General features: G+C 44.0%; 2 protein-coding genes across 2 annotated transcripts; both read right to left on the bottom strand.

Moving 5' to 3' along the window:
* Window positions 1-2,911: 2,911 nt before the first annotated feature.
* Window positions 2,912-13,661, bottom strand: LOC119743122. Its single transcript, XM_038219481.1, has 4 exons — window positions 13,358-13,661; window positions 6,294-9,474; window positions 5,658-5,868; window positions 2,912-3,101 (listed from the first exon to the last, which is right to left on the bottom strand). The coding sequence occupies exons 2-4, from the start codon at window positions 9,334-9,336 to the stop codon at window positions 2,984-2,986; spliced, it is 3,372 nt and encodes a 1,123-aa protein (XP_038075409.1). The 5' UTR covers window positions 9,337-9,474; window positions 13,358-13,661; the 3' UTR covers window positions 2,912-2,983.
* A 913-nt stretch (window positions 13,662-14,574) lies between these two features.
* On the bottom strand, window positions 14,575-25,776 carry LOC119742880 (tachykinin-like peptides receptor 86C). Its single transcript, XM_038219114.1, has 2 exons — window positions 25,622-25,776; window positions 14,575-17,950 (listed from the first exon to the last, which is right to left on the bottom strand). Exon 2 carries the CDS (start codon window positions 17,100-17,102, stop codon window positions 15,939-15,941), a length of 1,164 nt encoding a protein of 387 aa, XP_038075042.1. The 5' UTR covers window positions 17,103-17,950; window positions 25,622-25,776; the 3' UTR covers window positions 14,575-15,938.
* Window positions 25,777-26,676: the final 900 nt, after the last annotated feature.

Here is a 26,676-nt window from a genome sequence, read left to right as displayed (position 1 = left end):
GAACCAACCTACAAGGGACTGGTTGCATCGCTGGTAACCAATAGCCGCGCGCATTCATAACGTACAGCAGGGAGCCAGGATCCAGAAGTTTTGCAATGACATTGACCAGCTTTTGACTAGAGACGTTCGCACGTTGCTATTAGTGCGCAGGCGTAAGGTACATCAGAAATCAACCACTAGTCAACTAATGGTCCTTGCCTGAACTTCGCATCTGTTGGACCCAGGTCCAACTTGGAGATTTCTTGAGCCCCTTTCGCACTGACAAGAACCCAACATGGCTTTTACATGGGTCATCAGGCACTCTACATGGTTAAAATCCAACCCTGATCGGGTACAGGATTGAGACAGTCTACGTGGGTGGAAAATCTCAAATCTACAGCCGATCTGTTTTACACTAGCAAGAATCGAACATGGCTTTCACACAGGTCAGCAGGCGCTCAACATGGGTGAAATCCAACCCTGATCGGGTACAGGATTGAGAGATTCTACCCGGGTGTAAATTCTCAAATCTACAGCTAACCCCTTTCACACTAGAAAGAGTCCAACATGGCTTGTACACAGGGCCCAATTTCATAGCACTGCTTAACAGTAAGCAGAAAAGTTGTGCTTACTATAGCAGAAAATCATGCTGCTGCTTAAGCACTATTTCATGTTAACGGTTGCGCGCGCATGGAGATTTCTATTGTTACGTCACTGATTTAAGCAAAGTTTTCTTCTGGGGTTAAACGTGCTTTTGCTGTGCTTACTGCTTAACGGTCCCTATGAAATAGATGGAGGCTCGGTAAGCACAATGTCGGCTGTTAAGCAGCGCTATGAAATTGGGCCCTGGTCAACAGGCTCTCTACACGGGTAAAACTTAACCCTGATTGGGTACAGGATTGATTTCTACCCAGATGGAAATTCTCAAATCTACAGCCGATCTGTTTCACACGAGCAAGCATCCAACATGGCTTGTACACAGGTCAACAGGCCCTCTACACGGGTAAAACCCAACCCTGATTGGTTACAGGATTGATTTCTACCCGGATGGAAATTCTCAAGTCTACAGCCGATCTGTTTCACACTGGCAAGAATCCAACATGGCTTTTACACCGGTCATCAGGCGCTCTACATGGGTGAAATCCAACCCCGTTTGGGTACAGGTTTGAGAGATTCTAACTAAGTGGAAAATATCAAATGCACAGCTGACTTGTTTCACACTAGCATCTTTTTCAGAAATATCTTTCATAGACAAAAAAGGATGATGCAAATACTTTTATTTTTGTAAATGTCAACAAAACGTCACAGCACCATATCCCATGCATGCACCATGCTACTGACCATTACATCAGCATATCCAGGTTTTGGGGGTGGGATGGGGCGTGTGTAGGGGAGGGGCAAAATAGATAATTTTTCAAGAAAAGTTGCCCCCACTGTTTTGTGATCATCAAATTTGTCGACAGACCATCTTGTGCTGGAAGGTAGCCTGGGATTTTGTGCTGGTTTTCTGGGTTTGTATTCTAAATGTGCTTTCCTCAAACACAGGAAAATTCAACAGCTGAAAAATTTGAAAATACAATAAATTTAAGGGTCTCAAAATAACTTTTCCTGCTTTTTCTGGGAACAGGTCAAAGGTTAGTTTGTACAATCGGATCCCATTGTTACTTGCGTTGCCGGTGTCTAAACAGGTGGTGGTTGTTATTTTAATTGATTGACAATGGATGCACAAAAGGTTTACTCATTCTTATCCAAGCTCAACAAAACTATTGCCCTCTGACCCCGCCTTAACGCATAAGGTCTATTTCTGAAAACTTTATCAAGAGACTTTAAGGCAACACACTGTTAAGCCCGGTTCATACTTCACGTGAAAGTGAAAGCGAAGCGAAATTCGTGACGTCAACAATACATTCGAAGCGCGTCCACCATTGTTGACGACATGAATTTCGTGTGAACCGGGCTTTACAAGATGTTTTCTCGTTGTTTTTGGAAAGAATGTAGTATCCAAACGCCACTTCAGTGGTTGTGTACAAAGTCTATGGAGTCAAGAATTTTTTCCCAACGAAATTGGAAATGTTTGTCAGTCCCAGATTCATGTCTTTTCAACATTTTTGCAATGACTGACCTTCATTGAGATGATATATGAAGGAGCAAGTGGCATCAGGTTGCAACATTCTTTCCTGTTTTTTTCATTGAAGAATTTTTTTTTCAGATAGGGGCAATTCCATAACTTCGGACTTGCATGTCTGACACTTTAATGAGCTGCTGTTGGAAAAGTGAATGTGATACATCACTAATAATGTGACATCTAATGAGTAGAAAACAATTACAGACCAGACTAAGGTACACCATCACCTTGAAGGGAATGTACAACATTTGCTTTTGCTGCAATTTTCAGAAATAAATGGATTTGGAGGATTGGAACGTTATGGCAAGTATTGTTAAACTGACTTATTTCACGTTTTGGCTTTGTAGATGCTGGAAAAAACAAGAAAACCATTATGTTCTTGTAGTATGGTTCCCTGACCCCACTCAAAATGAAACGCAGCAATTTGTAGACTTTGGGGAATTGTAAGGTCAGATAATCAGTCTGGCAGGCTTTTACCCCTTCACAGGTGTGGAACCAATTGCAAAGAAAATGTGGAATAACTAAATATGAAAAATTAGAAGCAGTTTCTGAAAAAAAGCTGGTTTTCTCCGACCAGCGTTGCAAAAATACAAGTTTTCTTGAATATGTCAGCACAACAAGAGCCAAAAGTTTACAGGATGCTTTGGACTGTCATTCCCTGACAATCCAGTAAGGTATTTCGTGATAATTTGATCTTCTTATTTTTTGATGTTTGCAAATGTTGTATCTTCCCTTTAACGACCTTGTACATGTACATCATGTGGTGAGACATACGTTGGATTTTTACGGAATTGCCCGTTAGCGTTTTGAAATTTTGAAATTAATCTGATAAATAAGACTAAAATGTGAATATTACAGATGATGGAGGGGAAAAAATCCCTATTTCTTCTTGATCCTTCGGATGAATCTTTTGGGGTCTTGCAGTGTCAAGATCTCAGGTAGGGTTGTGTAGTCAATCCAACCGTCGTTTTCAAGTTCCGCCGTTATTCTCCTTATGCTTAAAATGGAAAAAAAAAAGAACAAGAAACAATGTTACATTCACAGATCTGAAATTGAAAGATGAAGGCTTATCATTGTACATGTAGTGGGGCAGATAGGGGAAATACTTGGGGGATTTGTGCTTTTGATGATACAAATTTTCAAAATGACTGCCATTGCTTGTTATTCTACCTAAATTATTTCAAAGGACAAATCCGCGATGGCCCTATAGCCAAATATGTTTCTCATGACATACTCTGACTGTGTGACAAATGCCATGCTTGTATCATCAAAGGCACAATCCCATCACCTATCTGCCGACCTAATGTGTTTCAAAACCACAGTGTACTATGTTCCAATTATAAGTGAGTGTGACACCCCTTTCGGGACTCCTAAAATGGAGTACTTTTGTACAGGGCGAGTCAAAAAGAAAGTGACCCAAATTAATTATTGTTAAGCTCTGGCAGGAGCTTCTACATGTCACTTGGTGGTCGGTCGGTCTGTCTGTCTGTCCCAAGCCTTTCACCAAGGCCATTGTGGCTTAACTTGCCTGCATTAGACAAAGCGGCGAAAACGCGAAGCGACCGGAGATGGAGACCACACACGCGAGTTACAAAGCCACGAGGGCCTTTTCTAACTTGTCCAGAAATTCTTATGTTTTTCTTTATAATCTCGATTTTTGCTACCCCAAAAGGGTAGCAAAATTCCAACCAATCATCAGCCTTTTAGTGCGCGCGTGGCTACTACCCGGACGCGTCGACGCGCCCGGATGCTTGCACAAAATTTTAAAACACAAAATGCAAGTCTAGTTTTCCACGAGATCATGACCGCGTAATTGTTCTTACATTATCTTATTTTACTTATAAAAGTATTTCAAGAAATTATTTGAGTGTATATTATTCATCTGACTTTACAGTTATTTGTTCTAATGTTTTCCTTACTCACCCCTGTTTTAAAAATGGAAGCGACTAGGCAAAATCCGTGTTGTGATTGGTTAACCTTCAGCACCCTTCTTATTTGCATACAAAAATTTGAATAATTCAACAAAATCAAGTTGGGAAAGGCCTCGTGGCGTTGCCACTCGTGCGTGCTGACTTAATCTTTGCTCCAGTCGCTTTGGGTCTTCGCAACTCCGCCGCTCTAAGCCACGATGGCCTTAGCGAAAGGCTAGTCTGTCCCCAGAAAATTGACCGAAAGTATGTTGTTCCATATGTGCCATTGGCATCGCATTTTTCAGCTTTGCATTTTTCAGCTCTGGCCATGCAAGACTGTCATGTAAGACTTCATGCAACACGGCCAGAGCTTATTGTGCACTCCTATTTTTTTATTTTATTAAAAAGCAATCAAATCTGAAACACCAACGAAGTTTATCTTAAATCAGCATGTTCTTCCACTCATGTAAAAAATGGAATTGCTGAAATTGATCCATGCTATCAGAAGTTATGCACGTTTTACTAAAAGAATCCATTTTTATAGCTATCCACGGAATGCCATTGGAAGCTTTTGAGCCGAGTTAGAATGACAGATTACACACAAGCATTCAAATACAAATGAGATTTTAATCATTTAAATCAAGACTAAAACATCAGTTTTACGGTCAGATTTTGTGTTTTGAACATGAGTCATGTATTTTCTTCTGAAATATTATTATCTAAAAGTGGTGGGCAGCCGTTATAATCAGGCAAAATCCAAATTTACCAGAGTGAAACTGTGCATAAGCTTTCGAAGCTACAACTACTTTATCAGATACAATGAAGAGGGGCATCATTGGCTTAGACCAAATTTTGAGTACCTAATTTAAGACCTTTTGAGGAGTTAAGGAAAATATCCTCCAAAACAGAAACCAGAATTTGCTACAAATTTGGACCTATTATTTCATATTATCAGACAGGTTTTGGAATGCAAAAAAAATTAATATTTCCGGTTTTCTATACAACTTTAACCCCTGGCTGGCCTGATGTTTTGACCATGGCAGGGTCTTATACAAACGTCTTGCCAGGGTCGAAATGTAAGGGTCAAAATGTCAAGGAGTGACTGCATTTGAACCATGATTCCTTGCACACATACATGTACCACCTTGCAATAAATTCAATTAAACGGATGATAAAGACCGGCTGGCTGGTCTTTAAACACTTTTTCAGTGTCACATGAAATTTGGACTCATGTGAAATCCAGTGCCTTTTTAACCGTTTTATTGGTTGGTTGAACATTCACAATCCTCACGTAGGCATGCGCAATACTACCAGTGAGTCAGTATTTCATAGTCATACATTCACAACACACCACCACAGCTGCATTCTGCACAACATCGCGCACATAAAAGGAGTTGTTTACGACTTACTCGCCAGTTGGACACTCCATTATATAGCTAGAGGGGTGTTTCGAAAAACATGAAATGAAATTTTTTAATTTTTGACTTGTTTTGACTTTTGGACCGAATTTTATGAATGGGAATAGATATGTGTTTGGTCGGTATTAAACACTATGTTTAAGACCAGTTGGATTCTGGGTGCTGATAATCAGCATCCAGACTCCTACCGGTCTTAAACTGAATGTTTAAAACCTCATCAAATACCTATTTTGATGATTTTCAGCCTGTTGCTTCTTCTTGTTCGATCGCTTCTGGGGATGCCGATGGGTCTGGTGCGTTTCCTTCGCCTGTTTTGACAGTAGTTTAAAGAATCTGTCCTGCAGATACTGCCGATGCATTTGCTGCTGCATGCCGGGCACCAGAGGGTCTTCCCATTCCACAGGGAAGGAAGGCACTATTCTCTGGCAGCTTTCCCCTGTGGACATTAATCAGCAAGAAAAGGGAAAACAGGTTAGCACTTCTATCCTGTTGGTTAGTGACTTTGTCATACACACGCACACACCACTGATTACAACCACCCATTGGCTAATCACTCAAGTTCCGGTTCCAATGGTTCCAATGTACAGTGACCGTGGTTTAAACACTAACGAATATCACTAGGGATAGCGATGAGAAACTCCTGCGCTAACACCATATTTCACCGGTTAGCATGAACCTTTTGATTCTGGGCTTACAGGGTTTCTTGCAGAACTACTGTGCCAACACTGCAAACACAGAATGGTGATAGGCACAGAATTCTATGCTTAGAAGAGCAATGAAATTGTTAAGCGAAATTAACGTTAATAATCACTGTAATGAAAGAAGGCTGATGGAGGTGAGAGACCCTCAAACTCTACTTACTGTTGTCCTGGATTCTCGGGGAATGTTGTTCCTCTTGCACTGCATGAATTGCATCACTCCATGTTGCCAGCAATGTTGGTGTCTTCTTCCCATCTCCGTCTGTCTTAGAGTTCTTCAATTTGGCATCTCTGGAACAACGCTTTCTGGTAGCAGTATTTCTTGCAATTTTCTCAGCTGTTTTTTGCTTTCTGTATTTATTTTTTCGCCGGCTCAATCGATTTTTGAGATCCACCAGAAGCCCTTCTTCCTTTGCAGTTCTTGTCGTCATTGCTTCATCTTGTTTTTCAATGTTTGGCTCGGTCTGCTTGGTACGAGTCTTTTTGGTCAATTTCTTCCCTTTTGGGGCTCGTTTCTTTGAGTTTCTTAACTCTTGTTGGGTCAGTCCATTTTGAGGTTTTGTTTTGAATGCCGGCTGATTCTGCTCAGTTGCTTTGAATGACTGCTTGGATTTCTGACAGCTAGGGTCTTCTTTAAGTTCTTCACTAGGATTTTCCTCTGCATTATTTTCAACACTTGTGTTATCAATTTCAACAACATCCAGTGCACAACTGTCGACTACGCTGCCCTCATCTTCAAATATGAAACCCTGACGGCCAAGATCATTGCAATCAGCAGCAACTTCTTTATCCCCTAAGTCTGGATTCTCACGGAGGAACTCCTGACTGGCTGCCCTTGCACTGGCCACGTCCTGATCAGTCTCTTCGCTGCTTGAGAAGAGACGCTCCAGCATGATAGTTTCCTTTCTTCTCACCAATGGTCTGCGTGCACTTCGGGTGAACCTGATGAACCCAAAAGGCTGTGAAGCAGGCAAGGGTTTTGCTGCAGGTGAGACACTTGGCGATTGTCGTTGGGAAGGTCTACCATCTACAGAAGGCACATCAACCAAGTCGCTGACTGTCTGTTTCTTGGATTCTGATGATGAAACGCGAGTGTCTCTTTTTCTTCTGTGATGCTTCCTGTGTACAGTTTTGGCATGCAATGCTTGGACAGCACCAATCAAGGAAGACTTGAACGAATCTGAGGGGACGGTTAATCTTGTACAATCTGTGGATTCCACAGGAGGCGATTGTTGGGCAGTTTGATCCACGCAAGATTGAGCGGGTGATGTGAGTTTCTTGGCTACATCACTGGATGAATGACTAAGTGCTGAACTTGTATCTGACTCTGAGAAAGATCCCCCACTATTTTGCCTTCTCCTGTTATGACTTCTGCGAAGAAGCTTGGTGCTTCTTGCAATATATCCTCCTTGGTTAATACTCATGACAAGTGGAGATCGAAGTGACTGGGGGGCAACAGCTGTTTTGTCTTCACAATCTGAGCAGAATGACTCTGCTGCATTTCTTTGGTGTACTTGAGATTCATGATGACTTCTGTCGTGGTTACTCTTTGATGTGACGATGGTAAGGTCGTCTGTTTCTCTTGTGGGTTTGTTCTTGATCAGGATTGGGCTTTCCAAATCATCAGGATTCGTGAAAGTGGATGTTGCGGCATGCTGATCGGCATCTGGAGTTACTTGCTGACTGCAATCCGTGGAGCTATTTAATCCCTGATGTGTGCTTGGATCTTTACCATTCTTGAGACGTTTCCTTTTGGGCCTGTTGTTGCATCTTTGTTGCTTCTCCTCAAACGCAGCAATACGTGCTTTTACTCCGTGAAACCCTGGTGGGTTGAATGTATGGTTTTGTTCAGGAGTTGGTTGTTGATCAACACAAGGCATCGGATCCTGAGAATTAGGTTCTGAAATTCTGGTCGCTTCACGCTTACTTGCTGACACATTACAGTCTACTTGTGCTGTACTATCGTCTTGGTCAGAGCTGTGCTGCCTTGTGCTTTTGCGTGAAAATCGTCTCTCACGGATGCGCTTTTGTCGTTTTGCACTGAAATCGGCAATGCGCTCCTGTACACTGCAATACCTTGCCGGTGTAGGCGTGACATGTGGCTTCAACGAGTCAACACAATGTGTTGAACACTCCACATCGGATACTGCAGTTGAGGTAGTTAAATTTTTGCTCGGAAAACGATGTCTGAAACTGGTTTCTTGTTCCTGTGTTTCTGCGCAATTAACTACGATTCTTGAACTCTTACAGGAAGTCCTCTTCGCATGGATGCGCTGCATTCGCTTTGCCTCAAACCTAGCTATCAGCGCACCGGCTCTCGGGAAGCCTGTTGACTTTGCTGCTTGTTGTGGATCGAAGCTTCTTGGTGTCTTAAGTTGTGAGATTGCTTGTTGTCTTCGTAACGACTCTCTCAAACTACGTTTCCCCCCCTTCGTTTTGGTGTTATGATTTTCTGAGCCCTCCAGGGTTTTCTGTCGCTTAGGCTGAAAGGTGTTCTGTTCTGTCGCTGCCATCTTGAGCGTTCCTGAGTTAGTAGATTGATGGGGATCCACAGCGGTTCTTTGTGAATCAGCTCCATCTACAGGAACAGTCTCACCTTGCTCTACTACTGGTTCCTCATTTCCTTTCTCAGGGTCGCTACTGAATTTACCTGAGAATGCACTTTCATTTTCTTCTCCATCACTATCCACTAATTTATCTGATTTACTCGACTCATTTTCAGCTGCATGTTTTCTTCTTTTACGCCTTCTCTTCCTTTTCTTGCATAGTTGTGTTCCCTGAGTATTGTCTATTCTTACAACATCTCCATTTGCACTGACTGATTGTGGACCCCTGAATGGAACTGGCTTGTCTGTCATGGTCTTCCGATTTTTGCGTGGCCGCTTTTTTGGGCGCACATCCGACTTGGGAGCTTCGGACATTCGCAGTGGTGATATGCAACGCAGCAGGTTGGCCCCCTCTTTCTCCACATCCTCCCAAAAGTCTGATTCCAGGTTCCGTGCGCAGGTTCCATTCCTGGAAACTGTTTGTCTTCGAGGCATCGTTACGGAGGCTGATTCTTCATCAACGTTCTGCTTACAAGGATGCTCTCTGACATCAGTTGGTTGATGTTCGAGTTTACCACTGTTGGACAAATACTCCAAGTATGCATCAAGGAAAGAAAAACACTTCTCCGGCGTTTGCTCCAACTTTCTTCCTTCTGGCATTTCTGAGAAAAACCTGATAGCTTTTGACAGGATTCCTCCTCTGTCGTTTCACTTGGCTTGTTCAGCTTTGGTTCCATATCTTGTTTTTAAGCTCATGCTTCGATCTAGTGGGTCCAGGCAAATCAGTCTGTTCAGGCGCTAAAAGGAAGATAATAAATACCATCAATTACATTGTGCATTTTAATACTCCCTGTCTTTTTTTGCCAGAAATCCTAAATCCTAATAACTACCAGAACATGCAGGGTGAAGATCTGAAGGGCGCTTTTTCAAAAGTGAGTACCGGAGCACCAGCAGCTTAAAATCGGTATACCGAACGATCGCTATTACGAACAATTTCTGTGGATCCCTCTTCGACCCTAGATGTTCGTTATAGCGGCATTCCACTGTAGTCCAATGTTTTACCAACCAGGCTACCAAAGCACTCTGGCTGGAAGGGCAGTTATAAATGTCCAAGCGGTATGGACGTCATCGCGTGACACAATACAAATGACCAAACAAAAACATCAGATTTCACCCTCAAAACGGCCACAAAATTACTAGATACTTCTTCTTCCAGTGAGTACATCCCTCCATAGTGGAGTATAGTCGTACTTGGGTGCAAAGGGTGCTCGGTCACGGGAACAAATATCAACGAAAAGTGCAGAGGTAGTGGTACAAGTACAGAACAACGATTAAGATCAAGGTACTAAGGCTTTTAGGATCTGGATGACAAGTGAAATTCCCCGTTTATCGGCGATGGCTCTGTTGCGAATAGCCGCATGGTACTTGCGACGGAGCCCTCGCCGGTAAACGGTAAATTTCACTTTTCATCCAGATCGAAATTTTATCACCATCTTAAACCTCGAACTTTCTTTGTATTTCAGGCTGTGTAATTAGTATTTTTGTGGCATTTTGAGGGGGAAATCTGGTATTTCTGTTGGATTGTTTCTATTTTGTCACGTGATGGTGGCCATGCTGTTTGGACCCTACTAATCGCCAGACCACGTCACAATTTTTAAAAAGGCGATAAGTAGGGTCCAAGTTACTCGGACTTCTGATTCTGTGGGTTTTCCCAAGAATATCATTCTGGGATTTTCCTCCCACCACTGAAACTGGAATTTCTCTGCCACATCTTTCTACCAAGGAACCCCACTGACACTGGAAATAAGTCGAGAGACTTTCTTGGGGTATCCTGGCCAATTGCCGAATATTTACATAAAAACAAACAAACAAACAAACAAACAAACAAACAAACGAACGTAGTCTTGTAAATATAGTCAAAGATCCTGACATTGAAAATTGCCAGGTCAGGGAACCAGACGTTCAACTGCCATAATGATAGCCAACGTGTAGGCAAATGGCAGGTACGTACAGTCAGTGTGAAAGTTCTGGATCACTTTTATACCAACTGCTGTACACCATTTCATAGTAAAATTTCTCCTCTTCCAAGTTAAAACCAAATATGTTCACAAAGACTCAACTTAAAGGGAAATAAATCATGGCTTTTGTACAGGACTGAACCTGACAGTTAGGAATCACTTTTGACAGTTCTGGATCACGCACGCTAGAACTATGATCAGGAATAGTCAGAATCTTTTGGTCTGGGAACCGGACTACCACTGGGCCTGCGGCGTGCGTCCTGCACGCGTGATTGACAGGTGAACGATCTGCGCGAGGGCATTGTTCAGTTGGACCATGGAGATAGCTCCATGGTTGGACCAAGTTGCCAAGAAGGATCCAGAAAATGTCGTAAATTACGCAGCAGCTGGGCAACTGACACTGGCAGCAGGTTCTAATTTTGTTATTAAGAGGGTGAGTGTATTTTTAAAGCATAAATGAACTTAGCCCCACTAGTGTGGCCGTCGGTATGCTGCGCTGAACCTTTGGCCACACACCGTGGTACCGCGCGCTACTGAGGACGAAGTTTTCATAAAAATTCAGGGCAGTTTCTTACATTCTCAGTTTCTTACTTTCTTATGGTTGTATTCTATGTCTCACCTGTCACTTCTGGGATGCTTAGGTCTAATGATGTTCCATTTTCCGAGATATTCTTCAATCTTTCTGGAGCCCATATGCACTCGTGAAACGTCTGGTGGTGGCAGCCATTTTGAATGTGACAAGAGATGACCTCAAGCTGTGACGTCGCGTTTATGCAAATTGCTTGTCGAGCGCGCGAGGGCGCGAGTTGCAAATGCGACGGCTGTTTTCTGTGCCGTAGATCCTGAATAGAGATCGGTGCACGTGGCCCCCTGACGATAAATGCATGGTACAGGAAACAGCCGTCGCATTTGCAACTCGCGCCCTCGCGCGCTCGACAAGCAATTTGCATACACGCGACGTCACAGCTTGAGGTCATCTCTTGTCCCATTCAAAATGGCTGCCATCACCAGACGTTTCACGAGTGCATATGGACTCCAGAAAGATTGAAGAATATCTCGGAAAATGGAACATCATTAGACCTAAGCATCCCAGAAGTGACAGGTGAGACATCATAGAATACAACCATAAGAAAGTAAGAAACTGAGAATGTAAGAAACTGCCCTGAATTTTTATGAAAACTTCGTCCTCAGTAGCGCGCGGTACCACGGTGTGTGGCCAAAGGTTCAGCGCAGCATACCGACGGCCACACTAGTGGGGCTAAAATGAACTGGGTTTGAAGTCGCAATGTGGAAATCACTTTCAAAAATTCGGCGAGTCAGATTCCAAGATGGTGGACGTGTGGCCTATGTTTACGGAGGCAGTCCAGTAAACGGAGCAACTATAGAATGCAGGGCCACGCCGAAGCAAGGTTTTTTATTTTGCCTGGAGGCGTGGATGGAATAGGAGTAATAGATATGCAAACCTGCAAAAAAGTGCTAAGTACAGCGAAGGAATGCACTGCACTTGTCTTCAAAGCTTCTCATGAAGGATCGGAAGGGAGGGCGTGCTTGTAAATGTGTTGGAGGCACTGTCTGGAGTGGCGGAGGCGCGGAGTCTTGGAGTCGCAGAATCGCGGAGACGCGGGGCACTGGAGTGGCGGAGGCGCGGAGTCGCAGAGACGCGTACCGATAGAGGGCGCAATTCTCGGCGGAATCTTTTTGAGAACGAAGCATCCATATCCATTTTAAATGGGCGGGCCAATTAGGAAGGGGGGGGGAGGGCGACGGGGCACTGTCTGGAGTCGCGGAGGCGCGGAGTCGGGGAGTCGCAGAGTCACTTTAATTGGGCGGGCCAATTAGGAAGGGGGGGGGGAGGGCGACGGGGCACTGTCTGGAGTCGCGGAGGCGCGGAGTCGGGGAGTCGCAGAGTCACTTTAATTGGGCGGGCCAATTAGGAAGGGGGGGAGGGCGACGGGGCACTGTCTGGAGTCGCGGAGGCGCGGAGTCGGGGAGTCGCAGAGTCACTTTAATTGGGCGGGCCAATTAGGAAGGGGGGAGGGCGACGGGGCACTGTCTGGAGTCGCGGAGGCGCGGAGTCGGGGAGTCGCAGAGTCACTTTAATTGGGCGGGCCAATTAGGAAGGGGGGGGGGGGAGGGCGACGGGGCACTGTCTGGAGTCGCGGAGGCGCGGAGTCGGGGAGTCGCAGAGTCACTTTAATTGGGCGGGCCAATTAGGAAGGGGGGGGAGGGCGACGGGGCACTGTCTGGAGTCGCGGAGGCGCGGAGTCGGGGAGTCGCAGAGTCACTTTAATTTGGCGGGCCAATTAGGAAGGGGGGGAGGGCGACGGGGCACTGTCTGGAGTCGCGGAGGCGCGGAGTCGCAGAGTCGCTTTAATTGGGCGCGCAAATTAGGAAGGGGGGGGGAGGGCGACGGGGCACTGTCTCTCAGTGGTGGAGGCGCGGAGTCGCAGAGACGCGCACCGATAGAGGGCGCAATTTTCTGCGGCTCCACGACTCCACGATGATTTTCAGAGGTAGGTCGACTGCGGTTCCACGCCTCCACGCAGCCGTACGGAGGCGCGGATGTAGAGTAAAGTGGCCCTGCATTCTATAGTTGTACCCAGTAAACTGGCCACATTATGGGGCTACATCAGACCGTACAAAATGTGTGTGACAATATTTACCATGTAACGTCATGCATACGCACACATCATGACATGACATCTGAAACCGTCCGTTCGTGTTGCTACCACTGGCTTCTGTTTCACAACTGTCACATTGCTAGTGCTACACTTGTCTTCCTAATTTGACGGTGAACAATTATGGCAACGTGACTCATTGACTTAGGTGAAGACACACTTGGAAACCAGATTAGTTTCGTGTCTAGTAAGTATCGACTAGCGCTAGCGACTAGCGCGTGAAAATCAAAAATTGTCATGTGGATGGCAACAGACTGGTCTCGGCCATGCTGTCATATTTGTAGAATGCATTGTGACGTCTGGGATCTGCTCCACTGAACACATTTCAAAACATCACCGACGATTTTTCTTACGGGCATTTTCATTGGTCCGAAAAGTGACACTCGTCTATCTTACAGTTTAATACGCCGCGAAAAAGAGATGGCATTTTAGTTTGTACAAACAAAATTTGACATTTCTCAGAAAAGGTGACCATTTTTTACTTGAAACTGTGCGATAAATGCTGCAACTGTTGGAAATATGAACGTGCGTGCGTATAAGGTATATGAACAATGAGCCAGTTCTGAAGCACTTGAAAATATGTTGAATTTTGAGTCAAAATTGACAGTTATCGATTCGAGAAGTTAAAATGGACAGCTAAAAGTGCGTGGAACCATGTCGTAGCCGCAGGATGGGGGGGGGGGGGGGGGGGGGGGGGGGGGGGGGGGTCTTCTGACGCTAGAGGCGCTGGGGGGGGGGGGGCAATTTGGGGGGGGGGGGGGTTGCGGCACATGCCCCCAAGGCCCCCCCCCCCCCCCCCCCCCCCCCCCCCCATCCCGCCGGCTACGCCAATGTACGGTCCTGCGGAACCCTTTTTTAACGTTATAAATCATGTTTGACCAACTTGCTCGAGGTTGCTTGAAAATATCAATTTTATTACACATTTCGCTCATTTCCCTCACGTTAATGTTCGTTTAAAAAAGGGGGGGGGGGGGGGTCGGGAGAGAATGTCACAATTTTAAGTGGGCAGGCAGGCTCAATCAAAACTTTAAAAAAAAAATTCAGCCATCACATGCACAAACGGTGTACTCATGTCCCAGCGATAAACCATTTCCCTCTAGATCCGCCTTATTAACGTATAAGGTCTATGATATTCGAGCAAGCTTCGCTTGAGCCACTTTTTTTTTCGATCCCCCAAATAATCAGTCGAACAAAAAGGGAGAGGAAGTTTAAGAGAAGAACAAAATGAAACTATTCATAAGATGGAATTTGCGTCAGGTTGATACTTACAGATCTAAATCAATATTGGTTTTGCCCTCCCCCGACGTGTATAAACACGGTATATAACAGTGTTTATACACGTCGTTACCTCCCGAGTGAAAGTTGGAAAACAAATCACTCCGGGGTGAGACTTGAACTTCACCAGGGAGGTAACACACTGAGTATACCGTGTTTATACGTCGGTGAAGGGCAAAACCTAATATTGATAAACATGTAAATCTTTTGGGATTTATCATTCAATCTTGGGAATCCACTCCAGCAAGCTTATACAAGGAAGGTTGATCACTGTCATGGCCAAGGACGCACGCGCGGTCGGTCAATTTGTTTTGGTCATTCAATGACAAAAGGTTTGGTCACGTTTTAAGAAGAAGAGGATGAAAGAAGAAGTGAGATAGATACGATTTCAAAGGTTGAATAGGAGGTTAATTGGTTTCGGGGGAAGGGGTAGATGGGTGTGCCCCCCCCCCCCTTTCCAAGGAGTCTATGAATTGGTTTGTTTAAATAATTAAACCAGGAGAGTGACGTCGACTTTTTTTTTTAACCGATGTTGTATATTGTCTACTCTTCCCTCACGGATGAGTGAAATAATTAATAAACAGATAAAACACAATTAAAGAAAGTTAACTTTTGGGAACTACGTAAAATTCCTGGGACTCGAACCCGCAACTTGCAGAGTGATGCCACGCTTGCTACCGTGGAATCTAAACTGGGTGTATAAGTTATTTCAAATAACGTGCCAATTATTCAATCACCAGATTGTATACTAATGTCCGAAAATTGTAGGATTTTTGTCTTCGCCCCCACTCGTCGGATGAAACTTCAAACAATAGATGTGAATTGGCATGGCTTAGACAGTTACATCGAAGCCCGAAAGCTATACGTTTTGCATTTTGCTTTTCATAATAGGGTTCATAGTTCTGAGACCCCGATTCTCGGAATTTTAAGACATGTATATAAGCTCGTTAAGTCAATGTCAGAATAGCCTCTATGTATTTTGAACGATCCTTTGTGTGGAGTTAGCCTGTATAGAATTATTAACAAAAAACATGGTATATGAGCAATATTAAATACAGTGCTGAAAGAGCTCGTCAGTGCATAACACCAAACTAATGACTGATTAGACTGTGCTTGAAAACAAACCATAATATTGAACAATGATTATATTCGGTCAGATTGTGTTCGCTCCGATATTTGTAGCTGTAAACTTAGTTAATATTATGCCACTTCTACCGGTTTCAAAGACATTGACCTTTTGTAATTAGACCACGAGTGTGCACGGTTTCTACTTCGTGGGTTCAGATTAAGTTTAGCTAGCGACCACCGTTTCAGTCTGAAAGGAGCAACCAGCCGTTTGAACAGTGGTGGTGAGAGTCTTGTCATTACCGGCAGTTGCTCCGCGACCCGCAGCTACGGTAATGCGGGTACCTGTGTCATTACTTGTACCGTCCTCCGCAATGCCGACCCGGCGGGCAAGCCAGCGGTTCCCGCAAAACTCCTGCTTGAGTTTCTTACGAAAACGATCGTAAGCGAAACAGTAAATGAGAGGGTTGATGCACAGGTTGAGGACGACAATGACCGAGAACACTTGGTAGACCGGGTGCTCCACGAAGTTGTTGTGCACGTGGAGATTGTATAGAAGGTAGTAAATGTCAGTTGGAAGCCAACAGATGGCGAAGAAGGCAGCGACGACCACCAGGGTGATGGTCACGTTGCGATTGGCTTTGGAGAACATCTCCCGGGCAGCGTCGTTGTTCTCTCCCTCTCGGACCCTAGAGCGTCGACGGAGGGACCAGATGATCCGGGAGTAAGCAAAGAACATGACTGTGATAGGGACGATGATCTCGTGAACGAAGATGAGGGTGCCGGCCACGGCCTGCACCTCAAAGTTTGGCCAGGAGGCGCCGCAGTCGCGCACCTCGGCGTCGTAGTAGCAGATCAAAGTGAGGTGGGCAGCCGGGAGCCAGCCCGCGAGCCAGGCGGCGGCCATGACGAGTTTCAGACGGAACGGGGAGAAAGCGTTGCGATGCTTAATGGGATGGCAGGTAGCCACGTAACGCTCCGTAGATATGGCCACCAGATTGTAGGTAGAAGTGACGAACATACCGTACATTGGCCACTCGGACCACCAGACACGGCAGTAAAAGCCCCCAATGAAACCGTCAGCGATTGGGGGTACCGCGAGCGCAAACCTACGGACAAAAAAGATTGTGGAAGCCACGAGGTCAACAAAGGACTGGTGGATGATCAGCTTGTTGGTCGGTGAGTAGAACACCTTCCTGTGGCGCAACATGACAAAGCAAACCAGAGCGTTGCCGAGCATGCCCATGGAGCTCAGGATGACAGAGAAGAGCAACCCGAAGTCAACTTTGCCACCGAGAGCTGTTGCAGTGCTCGATACGGTAAAACTCTGCAGCAACGGCTGGCCTGACGTGACAGAGTCAGTCACATAGATCGTCGGTTGATTTGCCATAACTAACTGCAACTCAATTGAAGAAAGAGGTTAAGTGAAGAATTTGCTTCGGTGGCCCTTTGCTCAGTGTTCGTCTGAACGCAAGTTCAGGTACATCGAATATGAAAGTGATACAATCGCTTCAAGTGTGACGCTTGACTTTTTGGTAACTTTCTGGCAATGACAATGTGTTGTCCATAAATTGTTTTCTTCACAAGATAAAGAACGTTTGTATTTTTGTTTATTTACTGTACCCGAGGCCGATTGTCCTCTAAATGTGAGTCTCTGACTTACTGACTGACTGACATGGGCCGACTGACCGACTGAGTCACTCGGGATAAACTGAGACTTTCAGATCCATCTCTATTAAGCAAACCTCGTCTTTGTTTGCCTTACGGAATGAACCATGCACGCTTTCCTTATTAAAGGCCTGTGAAATCTTTCTTGACGTGTTCAAGCTTCTAGTGAAAGCTCCACACAGTGAAATCTTTGGTATAGCCACTGGAAAACCGACTGCGGGATGCTGACTGTAATCGAGGCCAGAGCTGATGCCCTTGTCTGCTAGAGTTGTCAGACAATTTTAGCGAGCAGCGAGACTTCCGGGGTAACAAAGGTCGCAGAACAGAGAACTTTAGAGTCTAATGACGAAGTTCAACATATACAGGCCGAACTTGTTTATCTCAAACTCGGTTTAAAATTTGACCGTTTGTTCACTCAATTACTCTCATCTGACCCTCGAAAGAAGGGGCACGTAGCAGTAGCTCCTAAACACAATTACACGTCCTCTGCTACCGTCACGCGATCTCCGTGCGATGGACCGAAAGATAGGATTTGGTGACCGTGGCAACAGTAATCCTCGGCAAAGACTCCTTGAAATTAAAGAGGAGAAAACACAATGTTAAGTTAAATTTTTAAGTGCAGGTGTTTTCCAGATATTGCATTCGTGATGGGATTATTTTTTTTGTTTGCAAGTGTTCACCTTCAATCCGAGATAGCCATCAATTACGTTAGATCTTCAGGATTTCAAGGATCACTTTTCCCCATTATCTACCCACGCTCAGTTCCTTAATACAAGTCCATCGCAATTAGGCAAGCTAGGCACGAAACATCTGTGGTTATGTCTCTAAGGAATAACGAAAGTTACTCTTCATTGGGGTCATCAATAAGGCAACGTCTCGCATGGGCAACACCCACATTTAAGATCCGTGTGTGGTCCGGACCATTATGCAGGTATACATGTATGTATGTGGTCATTTTTTTAAGACTGGAACTTGTTTCTTCGACGTTTTGGCCGAGAGTTAATATCGTCACATTTTTACCCTACGGGTCACAAACCTTTGGCCTGTGCAGGGTGTATCAAAAACGTAATCCAAAAATAATGGATTTGTATGTGAAAGTTATGAACTTGAACACTGTCAAAGTGGTTTCATCTTAAAGGATGAATCATTAGCTGGCCATTGATACTTTATTTGCATCTCTGCATTCACGGATGACAGAGTACCATTAATTTCAAAGCGAAGGCCAGAAACTCGTTTTCCAAGTGAGTTAAGCTGTCCCAAGATTCGCTGTCGCTTTGGACATTGCGTTGAAACGGGAGTTATTAGGGAGGTTTCGCAAGCGAACGGATACGCTTACACTTACGCTTAGCTATCCGTATCCGTTTTTTACTTACGTGTAGCGAGCGAGATATGCGTGTCGTCTGCACGTTTAGCGGATAGTGAGTGGCGTATGACGTCATACGTGGAGACCACATGCATATCTCGCTCGCTACACGTAAGTAAAAAACGGATACGGATAGCTAAACGTAAGTGTAAGCGTATGCGTTCGCTTGCGAAACCTCCCTATTGTGGATGTGTTAGTGCACACAATGTTAGGCCTGCATCATTATAATGTTGTTCCCCGAGTGTACATTAATCATTCCAAATTTATTTTCATCATCTCAAATGATCTAGTATTCCAAGTCACAATGCTTGGAAACATAACTTCTTGTGGGCATTGCCGAAACCTTGCGACGAAGTTCGGCTGATGCCCAGGCTATGCTTGAGTACATTTTGGCATCGGGTATAGTTATCATTTTAACGAATAAAGAAAAATATTTAATGTGATTTAGTTAATCATTAAACATGATATTTATACTCGAACATCTTCAACATATAATCCTCCTCATTCAACACATTGCTCCTACATATTTTGACCAATCATCCACCAATATTTTGACCAATCATCCACCAAACTTTGTCGAAAGTATCAGCAGCCAAGCCCCAACATGTCACATGACCAAACTGGGGTCAAAGGTCATCATGGGGTCACTAGGGTCAAAACCTGATTTTTCAGTTTTAAAACTCAAAACACTACTCCTTCCAGAAATTACATGGCACAATCACGTGACTCATGCATGAACACGAATTCGTTGTGTTCCATACTTTGTTGTCTACAACGCCTCAACTATACCCAAACCTTGCAAAACAGAAAAAAATAATGGATTTGCCACTCGGATAAGTAACCTGGCTGTCCGGAATCACGGGGCTTCTTTGCAAACCCCGTTCTCTACTGACCCGCGAACAGTGTTCTCGGGTTGCCCATCACGAACGCTCAAGTGCATGTGGATTGCGTGGAGCTGGCCGCGCAACTAAAAAGATGACATCCGCCATATTTAAACGCCGAATAAAAACAGAAAGGGAAAACTAGTGATCTTATGAAAATAATTCAAATACCGGAACAGCTTTGTTGTTTTCACGTACAATAAAAAAAAGGTCGCCTTACTACTCCTGCACTGAACGAGTGTTTTCAATTATATTATGCACAAAAAAATTAACGCAAGTTGCGGGAAGTCCGCCATCATTGTTCTTGACGTTCTTCATCTACTCCCCAATAAGTGGGGAGTGAAAATCCTGCTCGGGAACACCGTTCGCGAGTTGGTTGTCGTAAAATTGGAGCTCGAACCCGCAACCTGCAGCATTGTGGCCACCGACCTAGCGCAGCTTTTCGCACGCTTTTCGCCATGTATTCTAAATTATAACACCTCGCCCACAGATTCTGTATCTTGATTGGCCTAGAGCGAGGCACATGGCATTCGCTATTTTTTGCTATCTTGATGTGCACGGCAAAAGTACTATACCCATAGCAACCAAAGTACTATCCCCTTAGGAATGTCGGACACTTCGCCCCATTTCCACGTCGCCCCATGTCACTTCGCCCCTAACCACTTCGCCCAATCCCCACTTCGCCCTATTCCCACATCGCCCCATCCCCACTTCGCCCCATTTCCACTTCGCCCCATTCCCACTTCGCCCCATCCCCACTTCGCCCCATCCCCACTTCGCCCCAGCCGTTACATGTAAAAAAAAATCTCATCTATTTTTTTGGCTTAAAAAACAATTTCAACAGATTCACTAATTGCTAACCAACGGAAAGAATTAGCCCATCACCAAATGAACAATTCATAACCAACCTTTCAAGCTAGGCTCTCCCCTACCAAGAAAAAAGCTTGAAGTAAAAGATCCAACTTTGTTCCCAACCCGGCTATACCAACCCGTCTCCCACTTATCTGAGAACGACAATACCTTTGACATCCTAATTTCACTCTTGGAGGAACCAATCTCATCTAAATGAAGTTGTAAGTGTCACATATCAGACAAATTTTGACGGAACATTTTCCTCAAGGCAGTGAGTTCCTTTTAACTCACTGACCCATACCTACGGATTCTTTTGAATCCAGCCGCTTCCAGCGGCTGATGATTCACAAGCCAATAGGAGAGGCGTCTCTGAATGGGATAGAGCCATCATTTCTCTCATCTGTGTCTCGAGCACCTCATCAGAGAGTTTGTATTTTTCCTAAGTTTCTAGAATTGGGAGCATTTATTATCTGGGGTCTTTGGCAGTTTATTTGGTCTGCACCCCTAGCCTTCACCTTTTTCATACTACATGGGGCGAAGTGGGGATGGGGCGAAGTGGGGATGGGGCGAAGCGGGGATGGGGCGAAGTGGGGATGGGGCGAAGCGGAGATGGGGCGATGTGGGGATGGGGCGAAGTGGGGATGGGGCGAAGTGGTTAGGGGCGAAGTGACATGGGGCGACGTGGAAATGGGGCGAAGCGTCCGACACCCCCCCTTAGCAACCAGAGTGCTATGCACATCGACCGGTATTGTGTGCAAATGCATACGGTTTTGCGTGTATTGTTCCCAAAATGCTAGCGCTACAGAGCAGGGTTCAAACATTTCGTGAAGGGGCAGTGTTTAAAAGTGCAATTAAATTTTCAAGTAATTTCATATTCAAATTGATATACACTTTTGTTGTATTTAGATTAAATTACTTTTGTTGTATTTAGATTAAATTGACTGCTTTATATCGTAGTGTAGTAAAACTAGCCTCCCTGGGTGATCCATGGAGCATTCTATTTTCCCTCGGCTTCGCCTCGGGACAATAGAATGTCCATGGATCACCTCGGAAGGCTAGTTTTACTATATAAAACCACCACTCAGTGAAGCAGTCAATATTTGTAAACTATATGATGTAATTTCAAATCACATGATTATTCAATCACGTGATATGTTACTAATTTTACAAGCAAAGTAGCATGTAGAAGAGACATTTTCCGACCGCCGCGTCGCGCCATGTGCGTCCTATAGCACTCCAGCACAGGAATGGTTGTTCTTAACTTCCTCGACCCCAATAAACGTGTACTTTGTCTCTCATTAGACATGAAACCCAGCAGATTGTTATAACACAATTACACAGCGCCGTGGATATCGGTGGCGACAACGGACAAAAACGAGAGTCTAACGACTTGTAATCACGTCTATAGCTCTTTATAGACTACACATTTCGCTCGTTTGCAATTTGATGTTTGCGCTATGGCGTCAGGTAGTACTTTCAAATTCGTAATGCAATGAAGACGTCGTCCATAGCAACCTGGGCTATTCGACGACATGCCTTACATACAGCGTGCTGAAGTCTAGACTGGATGTAAGTACGGTAGAGGCACGAACATTGAATCTTAGACTGTTGGTCTGGTACCAACAATAGCAATTTTTCTATAAAGCTGGAGGAAGTAATTCACCGCACCGCATTGTGTATTAGTAAATTCAATTTATTTCAATTCGCATTCCCGCAGAAAGGTTTTTATTATTGGACTGAAAGTTTGGCATTCATTTTGTTTAAAGAGAAAAGGAATAGAAAATGGCATTAATTTAGTTTTCTTTTCGTTTTTTTCTTTCGTCCCCCCCATTATTTTGGCGTGGGGGGGGGGGGGGGGGTGTAGTGCAGTGGGTCAATCAGGGTTCGACCTTAACTTTTTTGTTCACTAGCCGCAGCCGGTCTACTCTTAACTAGCCCGCGGGCATTTTCACTAGCCCGCATTTTTTTCTTATCTCAAATACAAAATGGCGTATTTTCAGGCTCAATTCTGAGGCAATTTTGTCAATGTTTTTGATTAACAGATCTAATAATTTAACCCTTTCAAACAGTTGATAAAATTAGACACGAATTGATGGGGTTTTCTTTCAGAATTTGATGATTTATTCTTCCTGTACCTTCATCTTTGCCGTATCCCAATAATGTTTCACTCGCCAGCCGGGCTAGTTAAGTAAAAGTTTGACTAGCCCGCCGCTGTTTTGACTAGCATTTGGCTAGCGGGCTACAGCTAATTTCGAACCCCGTCAATATAGGTAGTACCCCACCCATTTTGTGAACACGTTCTATATGAAGGTTGTGGGGGAGGAAATGTGGAGGGAATGGAGGAATGTGGGCTGTCAATTAGATAAGATTATAAGGAATTTTAATTACAGTGCATTTTGAAAGGATTTTGTAAGAATTTGTGTATCGTACATGTAGGCCTACGGGTGCTTACACCTTTAGAAATGTCATTGTGGATAGCTTTACATCTTTTTTGTTCCGTATTATACCCGGGTCTCCACAGGGTAGCAGTTTTGGAATCACATGCACGTTTGTTTATCGAGGAAAATCGAGGATTTTCGTTTCCTTTGTTTGTACTTTTAACTTGTTCGCAACAGCTCTCACTGGTTTTGAACACGTTTTCTAATCGAGGTCGTCCTCGATTTGGTCCCTGTCCTCGATTCACCGATGATGTTTTACGTGTGTGTCCTCAATGTACACCAACAACAAACTCAAGCACACACTTACGATACGAAGTCACGAACTCGAGTCACACGTGTCAGGTCTTGTTGCTGGCACAATGTACACCACGAACGTGACAACCGCAGCTTTCAGACCTTGCTACAAAACAACACAACTAGACGTATTGCCGAACGTTATACTTGCCTAAACTGTACACGAACATGATATAATTATGTGACACTTAATTTTTACGATACCGCGTTTTATAATTGAGTTCTTCAAAAAATGCTTAGGCACTGGACCAGCTTAGGTTATCACGAAAGCGCCCATCAGGGTCGCGTATTAGTTGGGATATTTGTTTAAAGTAAAACTACATCTTGAAAAATTTGTTATTTTCGTGTATTAACCGCGTGAAAGAATTTCAGGACACAACATTTTGGTTGAAAAAAATTAAGCCGTTGGAGTACTTGTACTTGAAATTCCAGTCATGTTTCCGATCCTAAAGAAGCCTCAAACGCGTGGGCCGGAATTGGCACGTGTGTAAGTCTGTTACGAGTGTGGCAGCCGACATCAATCCTGACACTGTCACGAACGTGATATGCATTTTATGCGGCTTTTGACAGATTTGCCCAAATTCACTACTGACAAAATCGCTATACCGCGCGTGCTGGCTGTAAACAAGCCTCTTTTTGGGGGGTTTGAAAATTGTCTCCGCAAATGTAAGGTATTGTGTAGATTTTCTGTGCCCCAGACCTTATAGGTATTTGTCTAGCAAACACAATGAAACACTACAGTTTGGCGATCTCCGGACGAAAGTGTACTTATACGCGTCTGCCGAAATATGACGTGTAATTCGCAAAAATAATTATGCGTCATTAAAATAGTTGAAATCGCAAAACACGTACTTCACAAATAAAAAATCCAAATCACTCAACAGAATACTGTACTAAAAACCTTTAAAAAAAAAGCAAAGGGACTTTATGAAAAATCGGTTTCGAAAAAAAAAATTTGAAAGGATTTTTTTTATGGGGAGAGCGGGTAGGTTTTTGTCAAGGAAGGAAAGTTGCATAAAATAATTAGAGCTGGCATGCATCGTTGACGATGTGAACTAAAGGAGAGAATAAAGGATTGAATGGATTAGATTATCTCGCCAAATTGACTTACTAAAGTCGAGGTGACTGTGTTTCGATGTGATGACGTGCCCAGATAAATTATCTCACCAAGTCGAGGGGAACTAAAGTCGATATGATGAGACGACCGGCGGCCCGTGCATTAGTAACAACGCTCTACGGGTATACACTCGCACGTATGCTGGATGACACGTATCTTTGGAAGTCTCGTCCTGATACTAGTAAGCCGAGTCGATGACATAATTGTATTTTTGCAAATCATTCATGCGTATGTATAAAAGTTAGCTTTTGCTTTTACTACAAATTTTCAAACATTAACATGCGTCTGTTCGACTAAAAATGAAGCAAATACTGTTATTGGAATGCATTTGCTAAAAGCTAAAGGTACTGTCTTTTTACTAAAAGTATTTACCTTAGTAGCTTTTGCCAGACTGTAGGCATATTCTTTGTTTGGTACGAACAGAATGAGTAAATGCTTCAGATTTGGAGTGTTTTTACTGGTCGTTTTTCAAGGCTGGGTCGGGGCAAACTTGAAAAGAGAGAAGTAAATACTAGTATGCAGAGTGGCAGCTTGAATAAAATGTGGTCCGGCAGGCAAAGGTAATGTATGCATGGGGGAGAGAGTGTCTAAAATCAGAATACAAGCTGTACCGGTTTGAGGAAAGAAATATGGCAGGGAACATCCAGGGGAGGGAAAAGGGGGGGAGTACCGACTGCAAAGCAGCAACTTGATGTTCGTATCAATAAATAAAGCATGTTTAGCTTACGGGTTGCTCTGTGTGTGTGTCTGTATGCACACACAGACTGAAGACCATACACTGCTTGACGTTCACTCAACCACAATTATGAAGTATTTATTACCATTTCAATTAGAAAACGTAAAACAGTAAAAGTGAACTTTGATTCATACGAATTTAACCAATTGCTTTTCCTTATAATGCTTTTTCTTTATAGTAAACGCTTTTGCTGTTTGCTTAGACCTTCCAGCATTTGCTGGTTTTTACACATAATAGTTACGACCCCTTATCCTGCCACCAATTAGTTGACCTCATCACGGGATTATTTATCTTGGCAAGGTGTCATCCTGAGTTCATTTTGCCGACTTGGTAAAAATTGTGTGATCAAGCAAAACTCAACTGAAGTTGATGTGAGAATAAAATTAGGCCTAAATCTGTGTATATCTTAAGAGCGTATATTGTAGAACGAGAAAAGGAATTGGCTTCTTTCACTTATAAAAACGCGAAAACCCACCACTTGAGATAAAGAAATTGCAGTGGCAAAACAAAGGCATTCAAGAAGGTGGGGGAGGGGCGAAAACTCACGAAAATTCACTTACCAAATCCATAAGATCGCACTTCGAATGTCATATATATGCGGGACACGAAGAAGACGGCCGCAGAAGGCGTGGGAACCACCCAAACAGATGCTGCGCTCGGCATTCAGGCTGTCCAATTGTGAAGCACGGCTAGACTGAAGTCACCAGTCTTTAATACAACAGCCTGCCATGATTGAAAAAAATGCACTAATTCTGATTGGCTCGTCTTCAAGACAGGTGAGGCGACGCGCGTATAGACCACGCCCATTTACTAGTATCAAACTGACAGTCCCGAGCAATTATACAATGCAGAGAAATTATCAAAATTGATGGAGACTTGATATAAAAGTCTTTTAAAGATCAGCATGCCTTGTGTCAATGACCCTCACAACGGTCACTTTTTCGAAACGCTTGGTGGCAGCAGACACACTGGTAATTTTTCTATTGTTTGTGCGATTTTGAACATGCGTCAGTTACGAAGGGCTGTGTTTCTGACTTTACTTCCCCAATACAAAAGAAACCTTTCAACTCCAAAAAAATGGAGGTGAAAGAGGTTTCACAGTTTAAGTAAAGTAATTTTTTTGTACCGACGGTTTTCTTAACTACACGAAAACAAACGAATGTCCACATAGAGTATGTAAACAAACCTGAGTGTGTGCACGCGTGTACACGTATCACGATAAACGCCTATATTGGGTTACAGAAAAAAAAAAACGGTCGCGGCACCAAGGTGAAGGTTTATTTCCAAACAACTTTGTACTTTAGTATATGGGCCTGCATCACTTGATAATAATTGATCGATTCGCGGATGAAAGATTCTATTAAACGCATTTGTTAAGCTTCGAGTGCAGCTTTCGACTTTTAATGGCTCGAGGCTGTCACTCGCTGGCAGCAGGGCGGAAACTTAGCAACGCACGTACGAGACAAGACTACATCGGTTGCCAAGAAGTCACCCTACGCCGCTCTGGTTGGTCTTCATTCGTGCATGAAGTACACGCTCGATGGGGCGTTTAGTTCGATGCTGTGTGCAACTCGAGTAAAGGCTAGTTGCACGAGATTTCTGTTGACCATTGAAA

Source organism: Patiria miniata, unplaced genomic scaffold (assembly GCF_015706575.1).
Source record: "Patiria miniata isolate m_02_andy unplaced genomic scaffold, ASM1570657v1 HiC_scaffold_6, whole genome shotgun sequence".
NCBI classification, from domain to species: Eukaryota; Metazoa; Echinodermata; class Asteroidea; order Valvatida; family Asterinidae; genus Patiria; species Patiria miniata.
This window is presented reverse-complemented; position numbering and strand designations above follow the sequence as displayed.

Bases quoted from the DNA above. Each gene is read 5' to 3' on its own strand.
- LOC119743122 (XM_038219481.1), bottom strand. From the start codon at position 9,336: ATGCCAGAAGGAAGAAAGTTGGAGCAAACGCCGGAGAAGTGTTTTTCT. The intron at 5,869-6,293 runs GTAAGTAGAGTT...TAATGTCCACAG, and splicing joins CCCGAGAATCCAGGACAACA to GGGAAAGCTGCCAGAGAATA. The intron at 3,102-5,657 runs GTATTTGATGAG...TTCCATTTTAAG, and splicing joins GCTGAAAATCATCAAAATAG to CATAAGGAGAATAACGGCGG.
- LOC119742880 (XM_038219114.1), bottom strand. From the start codon at position 17,102: ATGGCAAATCAACCGACGATCTATGTGACTGACTCTGTCACGTCAGGC.